At 47.9% G+C, this 13,280-nt stretch overlaps 1 protein-coding gene across 2 annotated transcripts in view; it reads right to left on the bottom strand.

The window, feature by feature from the left end:
* AMMECR1 (AMMECR nuclear protein 1) overlaps positions 1–11,505 on the bottom strand; it is a 120,033-nt gene extending 108,528 nt beyond the window's left edge. The window contains exon 1 of one of the 2 annotated variants that reach the window (XM_087727297.1): positions 11,033–11,505. In XM_087727297.1, the coding sequence (XP_087583423.1) occupies positions 11,033–11,505 (473 nt within the window). The remainder of the gene's footprint in view (positions 1–11,032) is intronic. The other variant, XM_087727298.1, reaches the window with a different exon arrangement.
* Between the last annotated feature and the right edge of the window lie 1,775 nt (positions 11,506–13,280).

Below are 13,280 nucleotides of genomic sequence, written 5' to 3'. Positions count from 1 at the left end.
ACTAGGGGACGGTGCTCATCTCCATTTCAAAGCCGAAGAGCCAGCGCTGTCCAAAGATGTCTCTGTGGTCATGTGGCCGGCATGACTAAACACCAAAGGCTCACAGAACGCTGTTACCTTCCCACCAAAGGTGGTTCTTATTTTTCTACTTGCATTTTACATGCTTTCAAACTGCAAGGCTGGCAGAAGCTGGGATAAGGAATGGGAGCTCACTTCGTTACGTGGGGCTAGGGATTCGAACTGCCAAACTGCCGACCTTTCTGATCAACAAGCTCAGCGTCTTAGCCACTGATCTACCGCATCCCTCAGAAAGGTCTTACTGTACTAAAATATAGCACAGAATGAATTTTGGAGCGCTGGAGGGCAATAGCAGGAATTCAACCCATCCCTTTTTGTAGAAAGTACACCTGATGGTATGTCAATGACAATTCACAGTCATCCAGTTAGAATCCAGGTGGTAGTTCAAATTTTAGGAACTGGCATATTCCAACGACTCTCTGCCTACTCAGATTCCCCTAACCATGTTGTTCAGACTGAAGAAGCTGCTTGAATGGACAACGAAATGTATGGAACCAACAAGAAAATAAGTCCCGTTGCCATGACTCGACTTTCAGGCATACACCTGGTGATGTTTCTCTGGGCAAGAGCTGATGCTCCTCCAAAGGTGCCAAAGCAAAGTGAGTCCCAAGGGTACCATTAGACCTGAGTCGCCTGTGTGCAGGTCCTGCGGCTACAGCTCCCAGTGTATCCACACCGGCTGCTTCAACGCTCGCCCATCGCCACAGGACTTTGAAGGTTCATGGGAATTGGGGTACGTCAAGACCTGCGTGTGAATTGGATTAAAGTGAGCGCCAGGAGACAAAGGGCGCCTCTTTTAAATCTCCTGTTCTTGTAGCTTGTGCTCCGAGGAGCTGACGTGTGCCTCCGCCTCCGGTTTTTCCTTCTTCTGCTTCTTTCTGGCGCCTCTATAGGCTTGGCTCTGCCCGTGGATTCCCTCCAATGAGGTGGGCCATGTGGAGAATGGCGCGGGCGCTCCGTGGCATTTGGGACACTGCGGTTCCCTGCTCGACCCATTGGGGAGCAGCGGAGTGCTCCGGTGCCCGGCAGTTTCCTCTGGTGAGGACCACCTTCTGGGTGGAGATTCAGCGCCGCCCTCGCTTGACGGTGGCCCAATTTGCGCCCCGCGACACTTGAGGAAGCTGCGGCTCGCCGCTCAACCCTGTGGGGAACGGCGGAGCGCTCCAGCGCCACTGGCACCTACGCGGGAGGGCTTGCCTTTGGAAGGCTTGTGCCCTTTGTTTCCTGCTTGCCCGGCAGATTTCCTTTTTTGAGTGATACTTGTCTCACTCAGACGCCTGGGCAGCATGCCGCCCCCAAGGGGGCTTTTGGCAGAGCTTTCTTCCACTCGGGGAGCTGTTCAGCTCGCTTGCGACTGCTGCTGTTGGGAGATGATTATCCTTTTCTTTCCTTAAAATTCATCAAAATTATCGGAGATCCAGGATGGCAAAGCGTCCAGTTGAGGAACTGAATCTATAACTGGGCGGTGCCTGGTGGACCAGGGGCGTATCCCAAGAGCTTATCTGACTCAGTCCAATCAACGAGAGGATAAGGTCAATCCATCCTGGATACTCCTCCCCTTACTATGGAGAATGTCAATGACCCAAAGGCTACTCTCAACCTAGTTTGGCCAGCCTGTCGAAACTGTAGCCTGCGGTGTGGCTGCTGTGCATGCTATAGCTACTAGGAGTCACAGGTGAGAGCTGAGTGACAGGTGGGGACCAAAGGTGGACGAGCTGCCCTAAAAGCAGAATGAATTTAATGACCCAAAATACCTCCCCCCGCCACAAAACCCTTCCCAGTGTCCTAGTAAGAAACAATTCCACCGAAAAAGACACGTTGAAGGCAGAAAGTCTCAAAGGCCGGCATCTCCTGGTAAGAAGATTATCTGGGTAGGCTGAAAGTGACCTTTGCATAAAATTTCAGAAAGCTGTATAGTCAGGGTGACAATATTGGACTAGTATGTTCACAGGCAAATTGTTTGTAGTTTTGCATCACCAAGCATTTACTGCAAATTAAAGTCTGCAAAGCAACAGGGGGAGGCAGGGCAAGCTTCAATGGCATTCAAGCGATTTAAGGTTTTATTAAAACTGTAGGTGCAAATTTCATTCTAAGTTAAAACAATCCAACCTTTTTACGTTGTTTTTTTCTTATACAATATCTAAAAATTATCTTACCACACTTTCAAGACAGTTTTGTCTTGCAGGCAAGAATGTAGGTCTGGAGAATTTAAGGCAAGGAACACAATAACTTAGAATATTTGAATGAAGCTTTCCCATTTGGAAGTTTCTTTTGAATCCAGCCTTTATTCCAATTTCAGCTCTTTTTGTGTTCATCCAATTACAGTTATCCTACTGGTAAATTAGATTACATTGAGAATTCAAGACACTGCAGATATGTGTTTTGGGGGTGGCTGGTTAAAAAGCTGTTTAGTATTCCAGAATTCATGCATTTCTGGAAGGAGGGAGGGAGGGAGGGAGGGAGGGAAGGAATAGAGAAAGACAGATGCAGTATTTCCTTAATATAATGAAAATGAAATCAAAAATTCTCTGCTTTAGCTATGAAATTTCCAAGCCTTTTCCAAATGTTATCCAAATCTAACATGAATACAGACTAGGTGGTAAGTCCCCAATGACTTAGGTCATCCTTCATTTGCTTCTTCCAAGACATTGAGCACCTGCTTATCAGAACTTATCCTTCAACCTTGACTGAGATACAACTGGGTTCTACCCAAAAGAAGTGGCTAGAGTCGTGATGGTGAACCTATGGGCCACGTGCCTGAAGCGGCACACAGAGCCATGTCAGCTGACATGTGCATCGCCCGTTCCTCTTCTGGGTTTCTGGTGCGCATGCGTGCGCAATGATCACCTGTCCTTTGCACATGTGGCAATGCCAGAAACCAGAAGAGCTGGTGATCTGGTTTAAGTTGTGCCCAGGTTTCCCTCGCACATATGTGCTAGTCGTTCCCGACTCTAGAGGGCGGTGCTCATCTCCATTTCAAAGCCGAAGAGCCAGCGCTGTCCAAAGACGTCTTCATGGTCATGTGGCCGGCATGACTAAAAGCCGAAGGTGCAGGGAACACTGTTACCTTCCCACCAAAGGTGGTCCCTATTTTTCTACTTGCATTTTTTAAGATACTTTTGAACTGCCAGGTTAGCAGAATCTGGGACAAGTAACGGGAGTTCACTCCATTACGCGGAGCTAGGGATTCGAATTGCCGAACTGCCAACCTTTCTGATCAACAAGCCCAGCATCTTAGCCACTGAGCCACCGCGTCGCTCAAAATAAACATTCGCAATAGTCAATCGGGTGTTCCTGATAAAAACCAAATCTTTGCAGCCTGTCAAGAAACACAGAGTAGCTGAGTTAGCCTAAATGTTCTCCCAGGGAAGCTCTGGTGAGTTTTGCAAGGGAATTCTTTTAATGGTATGAAAGATTAAGTGTGCAGAAGAGGGGACACATAGAAGCAGAATGGTATTTTGGCCACAAACAGATTAATCATTTCTTTACACTATTTTGCATCTGGTGTCATATATATCAGCAAAGGACAAAGAACAGAAAGTTATCTCCATCCCTCCTACCCTCCAAAATTATATTCACTATTGGGAATTTCAACAGGCATTTCCTGGTTATTTCAAACCATACCTTTCAGCTCATAATAGGCTATTATTTCTTTTGTTTATTTATATCCCACTTTTATTATGTTTATAAACAACTCAAAATGGCAAACATATCTACCGTATTTTTCGGAGCATAAGACGCACCTTTTTCCCTCAAAAAAGAGGCTGAAAAACTGGGTGCATCCTACACTGAATACAGCATTTTTTGCCTTCTGAAACCCCGCCCCCTTCACCAAAATGGCCGTGCATAGCCTTTAGGAGGCTTCCAGAGTGCTCCTGGGGGCTGGGGAGGGCGGAAATGAGCAAAAAACGTTTTTCCCCCCAGCCCCCAGCAGCACTCTATAAGCTTCCTAAAGGCTATCCATGCCCTTTAAAAAAAAAAAAAACAGGCCCGTTGTTGCGAAAAACTCACAATTTGGGGGAGGTTTGCAGAGTGCAAAAACTTTTTAAAAAAATTTTCCTCTTCAAAACCTTGCTGCGTCTTATACTCCAAAAAATACAGTAATGTTCCTTCTTCCTGTTTTCTCCACAACGACCCGGTGAGGTGAGCTGGGCTGAGAGAGGGTGATTTGCCCAAGCTCATCCACTCAGCTTTCATGGGACTTGAACTCATGGACTCTTGCTTTCTAGCCTGGTGCCTTAACTATTACACCAAACCGTTTTTCTTATTGCAGATAGTCCTTGACTTACAAGAGTTCCCTTAAGTGATCATTTAAAATTGCAATGGCACTGGACTGACGACCATTTTTCACACTTACGACCATTGCAACATCCTTGCGGCCACGTGATCAAAATCCAGGTGCTGGGCAAACGAGTCCTATTTATGACGGTCACAGTGCCCTGCGGTTGTGCAATCCCCTTCTGACAAGCAGAAGCCAGATTCACTTAACAGCCATGTTAAAAAAACCGCAGTGATTCACTTAACAACTGTGGGAAAAAGGTCATCAAATGGGACAAAGCTCACTTAACAAATGTTTCGCTTAGCAACAGAAATGTTGGGCTCAACGGTGGTTGTTCAGTCGAGGACTACCTGTGTTCGTTTTTTCCTTCCAACTCTGGCCAGGGCACCTATGGAATTGCAGCCTAGGCGGAAATGTGCTTAGAGAAGAGGAATCCCTAAGGGAAGATTTGGCGAAAGAGGCGGTGTAGCCATGCAGAAGACCAGCACTGATGGGTCCCGCCCACTCTTCTAAAAGACCTAGCCCAGTGATGGCGAATCTTTTCGGCACTGAGTGCTCAACTGGAACGTTCGTGCGTGTATGCGCCGAAAACCCGAAGACCAGCAGGGAGGCATATGCACGCACACCGGCCCGCTGGTCTTTGGATTTCTGGTACTCAGGCACACGCGAAGACCAGCTGGGCGGAATGCATGTGCACACTGGAAACTCACACTGGTGGCAGTGGAATTAACTCACAGAGCCACAGAATAAATGTGAAGAATTCAGGGTGGATCTGCCAGCTGTGTCTTCTAGTGACACAACCACAAGACTTGTGCCCACAACTTCATTCCTTAGCTGGAGACCCTCCCAACCAGCTGCTATTCTCCAAAAAGGAGTATATGCCATCTCCACATCCTCATGCTCAGTTTTTCAAAGCTACCGAATATCCTTCCTTTTTTCATTTTTCTTTTTTTGCCTTCAACATTTAAAAAAAAACGTTTTGTACATCAGCAAGCTTCGAGATCCTTGCCCACCCATGATGGAATCTCCCTTATCTTCTCCAGCACCTTTTGTTCCAACTGCTCTGCCTTCCATTTTGAATTCACTGTTACAGGAAACAAATCTAATGTGCTCAGCCTGGCACATGAGGGAGCATCAGCAATGAGGTCAATAAACTGGATTAGGAATAGGATAAGGCAACTAATGCACGGGGGGGGGGGGGGGGGAGACTGCTGAATATTAAAATAGGGTTCCCATGTGGGAGAAGTGATAAAAGGTGCTGCATAAGAATTGCTGCAATATGGCAGCTGAAATTTTGTAGGCTGTACAAAGATCACAAGTACATTTGAGGAATTCAGAATGTCTTCTTCCCCCCCCCCACCAAATGAATGTTTATGCTTAATGTACTTTTATCTTTTTTGTGCAAATTTAAAAGCTAAGTAAGATGCAATCCTGTTGTCCTTATTTTCTCCTGTTATAATTTATCCAGGGGTTGATTAATATATTTATATTATGTGGATTGTATTCCTAACCTAAATGCTGGTAGAAACCATATATCTTCATGAGAAGTGATGTATGGAAGCAGAATCTAGCAATTGTTAGAGCCTTTGTGTTCCATTCCAAAAGGTGTTTTGGAAAACACAAAACAGCCAGCATTGGACCTGTGTACAACTCTTTAAAGCAGCTATGTCTTTTCTCATAGCTTGATGATACATTCATGGTTCCAGGGTTTCTGAAACAACTTTTGGAACTGAATAAAAAAACCGCACACCCTTGGAATCTATGTGCCAGTATACAGAAAATCAAATCTCTTTCTCTCAGAACCAAGGAACACAGCAAATATAGAAACTGCTGGTACCCTGGAAGACACCATTTTAGCTTTGTAAAACTGCATCTTTAAACATTCACGGATGCATATACCCCTATTTGCTCATTAGAAATAAATTGTCAGTGCATATAACTATGCAAAATAAAATTGTATAATGAGAAATTACTTTCATGGCATTAATAAGCCAAGCTCTTTCTAAAAATCAGGGCTTAAATATCACAATTTTATAGTTACACAACAAATTGTCCACAAGCCAAGAGAAGAATATTTAAACCAATTTTAAACCAATCAAAGGTAAGGTAGAGACAGGCAAAAATGTTGTAATCCGATAAATCAGCAATTTTCAGGAAATCTTTACACCGTTTGGGTCTCTGTCATTCCTTCTCAGATCTTTTTTTCCCTTTTAATGGTCAATTTATAGTGTCCCCCAAGGGAATTCAGTTACAAATTTTGAACATTTTAGATGGCCTTGACTGGCTCAAAGACTATTTATGTGCACGTTTTGTAACCAGAAAGAACTGTTCGATCAATTTGCTTTACTACACAGTCTAAGAGTGACTTCTTTATGAGACAACATCTGCAAGCAAATTAATATTTAAAAAAAAGACTTCTGGCTGACAAAAGCTATCAACAAATTTAGGAAGAATGAGAAGGAAGCATTCTCCCATTTTTAATTTAGAGCAACTATTCTGATAATTTAGTTTTCAAGAAATGGTTGATTGTCACGTGCCATGTTCATATGGGTGGATCTACTCTTAGGTCTAGCTGTGAAACTGCATTTTCTTGAAATGCTTAGTCTTGATGTCAAGATCAGTCTTTCACTCAAGGCCAACGTAGCTTCTGTGACATAGAACACCTTTCTTGAATTAAGCTGTGGCTCTCCTGGTCATGGATAGTCCAGGCACTCTTAGATTCTCCTAAGCTCTATAGATCAGTCTACTGTAATGCAAATTGTATGGCTCTGACACTACCTAGATATAAAGATAGATGTTAAATCACCTCTTAATATGGATTGGCTATTAGGACTGTACTTCAATGGCTATTAGGACTGTACTTTGACTAGTTCTTGTTCCACCTCTAAGCGTTCGTTTATGTTTACGGGATGCGTAGCTGGGTGGCTGAAGGAAGAACTGTGTTCACCGCTGCAATGCATGAGGGTCACCTTAGGTTAGGACAGGGGTCAGCAACTTGCGGCTCTGCAGCCACATGTGGTTCTTTCATCCCTCTGCTGTGGCTCACTGTCGCTCAAATTATGCATCACAATCGCCAATGTGCGACACTTGCCAGCAAACGATTTATTGAGCTTTTTTACTCCCAGTAGGCCAACCCTTGATTAATCCAAGAAACGAAAAGTTTCAGAAGAAAACAGAAGCTTTAATTCAAATACAAATGCTAGTTTTGTGGGCGCTCAGGAAATAGTCAGGCACGGGAAGGGATTTGTGGCTCCTGGTGTTTGTTTTTTTTTCTGTGGGAAACAGGTCCAAATGGCTCTTTGAGTATTTAAGGTTGCCAACTCCTGGGTTAGGAATATATGGGAATGTGAGATATCGCTTCCCACTGGCAATACCTCCATTTCTAGGAGACTAACTTGACCACACATTGCCTGGGGCCAAAAAGATAACACAACACCGTGTCTATGTTGTAGTCAAGAAAAGTCCACAGACAGGAACACAAGGCAGTTTATGTTTTATCCCTATCTCCTATCAGCTTTTCAAATTTAACTTCTAGCCCTTTCCCTTGAGTCTCTAACTTTTAGTCCTGAGCAGATACAGGAAACACCACCTTTGGTGCTTCTGGGGTAAGATAGAAGAAATGTTGTTAGGGTTGGCTTGTTCTTGCATTATTCTTTTGTAAAAACTGCCCTGGAAACGGCACAGAATGAACAACATAGAATTTAAAATATAGATTCATGCAGCTACTATATACAGGAGTAACACCCTTGCCTTAAAGGTAAAGGTTCCCCTCGCATATACCCTATGTGCTAGTCATTCCAGACTCTAGGGGGCGGTGCTCATCTCCGTTTCAAAGCCGAAGAACCAGTGCTATTCAAAGATGTCTCTGTGGTCATGTGGCCGGCATGACTCAACGCCCAAAGGCGCACGGAAGACTGTTACCTTCCCACCAAAGGTGGTTCCTATTTTTTTCTACTTGCATTTTTTACATCCTTTCGAACTGCTAGGTTGGCAGAAGATGGGACAAGCAACGGGAGAGCACTCCATTACGGGGCGCTAGGGATTCAAACCACTGAACTGCTGACCTTTCTGATCCACAAGCTCAGTGTCTTAGGCACTGAGCCACCGTGTCCCTTATTATTCATTAGTAAGGCACTAATGAATCACAGGACAGCTACTCCTCAGCTTTGCAATCACAATTGTGGTCCATCCTGAGTCGGTCTGGTCATAAAGTGAGTCATCACATGGCTGGACTTGATTTTGTGCCAATTTTTACTGCAGCCATTAAGAAAACCACAGTTATTAAGTGAATCCAGCATCCCCAATTAACATCGCTTGTTGGAAATTGAAAGAGAAGGTTGCAGATTGCAACCACAGAAGGTTGCCACTAGTAGCTCAGCTGTCAAACTCCCAAATTAGGATCACATGGTCACAGGTCTTAATGCGAGGACAGGTCATAAATCACTTTTCCCAAGGCCATTGTAAATTTGAGCCATTGTTAAATGAATGGTTGTTAAGTCGAGGACTACTCTGGAAACCCTATAACAGGGAGTCCTCCACTTACGACCACAACTGCGCCCAAATTTTATAATGCAAAGTGAGACATTTATTAAGTGAGTTTTGCCCCATTTGGCAATCTTTCTTGCCACTGTTGTTAATTGAATCACAGCAGCTCTTCAGTTAGTAACACGGTTGTTAAGTGAATCTGGCTTCCCCATTGATTTCGCATCTCAGAGAGTCGCCAAAGGATTTCGCACGACCCCGGGATATGACAACTGCCATAAATATGACGCAGTTGCCAAGCACCTGCATTTGGCTCACCTGAACGCGGGGATGCTGCAGCGGTCGTAAGTGAAAAACAGCCATAAATCACTTTTTTCAGTGCCGTTGTAACTTTGAACGGTCATTAAATGAACGGTTGTTAAGTTGAGGACTACCCAGAGGGGGTATTCAGCTGATTCTCTCCAGTTCGGATAAACCTGAAGTGGCGGCTGCGGGAGGCTCCATCCACCCACCCAAACGTAATGTGTGAGCACTGCATGCATGTGCAGAAGGCAGGTGCGGTGCGTGTGAGTGAAGCAAGCATGTAAGCATGATCATATTTGCAAACTGGTAGGGAAGTTAAGTGAATCCCACCACTGGGACTACCTTTATTAATAAATATTTGCCAAGATACCGTGTTTCCCCCAAAATAAGACAGGGTCTTATTTTCTTTTTGCCCCCTGAAATAAACGCTTGGCCTTATTTTCGGGGAATCTTATTATTTTTGAGGTGCAGGAGGCGGTGAGTGTGGTCACCTCACGGCTGCTGCTGTGTTGCAATGTTTTCAAGAAGGGCTTATTTTAGCACATGCACTCAAAAGCTCAATTGGGCTTATTATCCAGGGAAGTCTTATTTGGGGGGAAACAGGGTAGTAGAGATGTTACAGTGAGAGATATGGGGGCGAGGGAGCAGCATGAGATTAGTAAGTAGGAAAAAGGACGTCTTCCTTTTTTCATATTCTTTTTAACTTTCCACCACAACTACTCTGGGACGGACAGACAGACAGATAGACAGACAGACAGACAGACACACACACACACACACACACAAACACACGTTATGCTGGTTTTAGGTCTCAATCCCTAACCCTGAGACCATGCAGCAAAAAAACAAGTTTTGAAACTATCCAGGGAAGGTTTCGGAGAAACCCTGCCAGATGGACAGCTAGAATCAAGCCATTAATCACGTCCCCTAAATTTGGTGAAGCCAGCAGGAGCATGTACAAACACCATATCCTCCAACCTCGTAGCCCTTCACCCTCCCTGCGGATCAAGTATGGAAGAAGAGAGACCCTTCCCGAGAGATCCCACAACCCGAAGCCAAAGTTACACCCAAGGGCTGCATCCGGGGACTGTGCCAAAGAGCCAGAGGAAATCTTAAAAATGTATGAATGACAGCTGAAACGGGCCCCCATTCATCCAGTGCCAAGCTACACAGAGAGCCAGGCAAAGGTGGAGAAGAAAACGGACGCTAACCATGGAAAGGGTTTGGGTCTCCTACCAGATATGGCTTGCCAGATATTAATCATGGGGAAATTCCCCTGAAAACCTGGAAAAGCTAATCCCAGCTGTAGATAAGGAGACCATTAGGAAATCCCTAGACTGAGATTTTTTTTTGGGGGGGGGGGACCCAGGAAAATGATCACAGCACAGCAAGCAAGACAAGGCATAATAGGGGATCCACTCAAGCTAAGCTCAATGTGATACCCCCTGGCGCAGAAAGGACCCCAGGGGAGTCGCCTTAGAGATGGCTGGGCTTCCTGAACCCCCCCAAACAGGACCTATAGAATATATATATAGAACAACAAAGAGTTGGAGGGGACTGCCTACAAGGGGAAAGCCAGCTGCCCCATCAAATCCTGGGAGGGGTCTGCCCCCCAAAAAGAGCAACAGGGAGGGGGGCAAAGAAACCCAGCCTGGCACGGAGCCAAGAAGGGGGTTTCTGCAGGGAGGGGAGGAAAGGGGGGGACACGTGGAAGCCCCCCCATCCCGCCCAAGTGGGACTGGATCAAGGAGGAGGCCAGTCTGGCTTCGGGAGGGGCTTCTCCCTCTTCCCCCCCCCGGGGGGGGCTGGGGTCCATTGGAATCGCGGGGGGGGGCTCAGTCTGGGGGCGCCCTGGGCGGGCGGGGGGGAGAAGGGGGGGCTTCTACTTACTAGGGGTCGTTGGTGAAGCGGGGGCTCCGCGGGGGCTGGTAGCCGTAGAGGTGACAGTAGAGCACGTCGAAGCAGAAGCAGCACATCTCGGCCGACACCACCATCTTCCTGCAGCCGCCGGGCCCGGCGCCGGGGGAGCCCAGCAGCGCGGCGGGGCCCGAGAGGCCGCCGCCGGGGGTCCCTCCGCAGCCGGGCGGGCGCGGCGGCGGCGAGAGGGCGCAGCCGGGGGAGCCCCCCGCCAGACCCCCCAGGCCGTTGAACCGCGGGATGCCCCCGGAGGACGCCCCCGACGGGGCCCCCGACGGCAGCAGCCCCGGCTCCCCGCAGCGGGAGCTCCCCGCCGGCCCTCCGCCGCCGCCGCCCGGGCCGGCCGAGCCCGACGGAGGGGAGCTGGAGAGCTTCTGCTTCTTCACCCCGCAGCAGCCCGCCGCCATCTTGGAGCCGTCTCCCCCCACGCAGCGCTTCCGACCCATGGCGGGGGGGCCGCGCGGCCGGGCGGGGGCGGGGCGAGCCGCGGCCACGCCTCCTGCCGGGGAAGCTCCGCCTACGGAAAGGAGGGGGAGGGAGCGGAGGGCGGACCGGCCAGGGGAGGCGGGAAGGGAGTTTGGGGAAAGGGCGCCAGGGAAGGGAGGGGGAGGCGGAGGAGAGAAGGACGAAGCAAGCAAGCAAAGAGGGGCAATTTGGGGAAGCGGCCGGGAGAGGAAAAGGGGGGCAGGGAGGAGCCAGGAAAGGAGGGAGGGGAATTTGGTGAAGGGGCGCAGGGAGAAGGCGGGGCGAAGATGCCGAGGGAGGACGTAAACAAGGGAGGAGGGGGAATTTGGAGTAGGGGCGGGGGGGGAGGGATCCAGGAGGAAAGGGGGGGGCAGGGAGGAGCCAGGAAAGGAGGGAGGGAATTTGAGGAAGGGGCGCAGGAACAGGAAGAAGGGGGAGACGGAGGGTAGATGAGGGGCAATTTGGGGAAGGGACCAGGGGAGAAAAAGGGGCAGGGAGGAGCCAGGAAAGGAGGGAGGGGGGAATTTGAGGAAGGGTCGCAAGGGGGAATCCCAGCAAATAGGGGAAGGGAAGGGGCGTGGAAAGAGGAGGGAGGGGCAGAGAAAGGCGGGGAGAGGAGGAGCAAAGGGGGGCCAAAAAGGGGGACAGGACAAGAGAGAGAAAGTGATGGAGAAAGAAAGAAAAAAGCCGTTAGTCAACTCTCTTTCCTTCCCCCCACCCAGCTTTCTATATGCCATTCCCCCCCCCTCCCCGCCGCCGCCTTTGATCCTATTCTTTCACCTCCCTCGAAGGGCCAGCTCCTGCTCTGGAGTTTATTTTATTTAGTTTGTCAGACATGTAAAAAGTAACAGGTGTAAGTATAAACATAAATATGAACACAGTCAATGGGTACTGACCATTGACCATTTTGCAGGTGGGGAGCTCTTACTCAGGATCTCTCCAGAAAGGAGGGTCAGCAAAGGGGGGGGGGGTGCTCCCTGTGTTGGAGGCCATTGGAACCCTTGCCGGCTTTGCAGCCCTTCAGCAGTCCCCAAACCCAGGACAGAGCCGGATAGGAGTTTTTGCTTAAGAGGAGCAAAGCCGGTGGGATCAAAACTCCCCCGCGACCTGACCTTGCAGTGGGGACCCCTCGCCCCTTTGCTTGGCGCTCAGAAAAGCCAGGTCATCCCTTCCCAGCAACGCTGGCAAAGGGGATTTGGGGTGGGGGGGCTTTGGCTGGCTGAACTGGGTTTGTTTCTAGCCAGGGATAAACAGCCTTCGTCACCCAAACTTGAGTTGCCCAACCGGTGCCACCGAAAACATCGGGCTGGCTATTTCAAAACCAGTGAGGTAAGACTGGCAGGAGCTCCAAGATGTAATTATACAGCGCTGATTCCTCGCAACCCAACCTGGCAAGATGCCCCCATTCTTTTTGGGAATGCCCTGCCTAGCACCAGCTCTATTCCATGGCATCTAGAGGTGCGTCTCACCTTAAAACTAACAAGATTGTGCCTATGCATGGGGAAAAAATAGATATACAGTACAGGTAGTCCTTTACTTAAAAAAAACAATTGAGCCCAAAATTTATGTTGCTGTGAGAAATTTGTTACGTGAGTTTTGCCCCATTTTACGACTTTTCTTGGCCAATTTGTTAATGGGATGGAATAGAATAGAATAATAGGATTGAATAGAATATAGAATAGAATATAGGATAGGATAGAATAGAATAAAATAGAATAGAATAATAGGATAGAATAGAATATAGGCTAGAATAGAA

This window comes from Thamnophis sirtalis, unplaced genomic scaffold (assembly GCF_051295495.1).
Source record: "Thamnophis sirtalis isolate CommonGarterSnake01/CBP01778 unplaced genomic scaffold, rThaSir2_p1.2 scaffold_13, whole genome shotgun sequence".
NCBI classification, from domain to species: Eukaryota; Metazoa; Chordata; class Lepidosauria; order Squamata; family Natricidae; genus Thamnophis; species Thamnophis sirtalis.
Note: the sequence above shows the minus strand (reverse complement) of the source record. Positions and strands in the feature narration are given on the sequence as shown.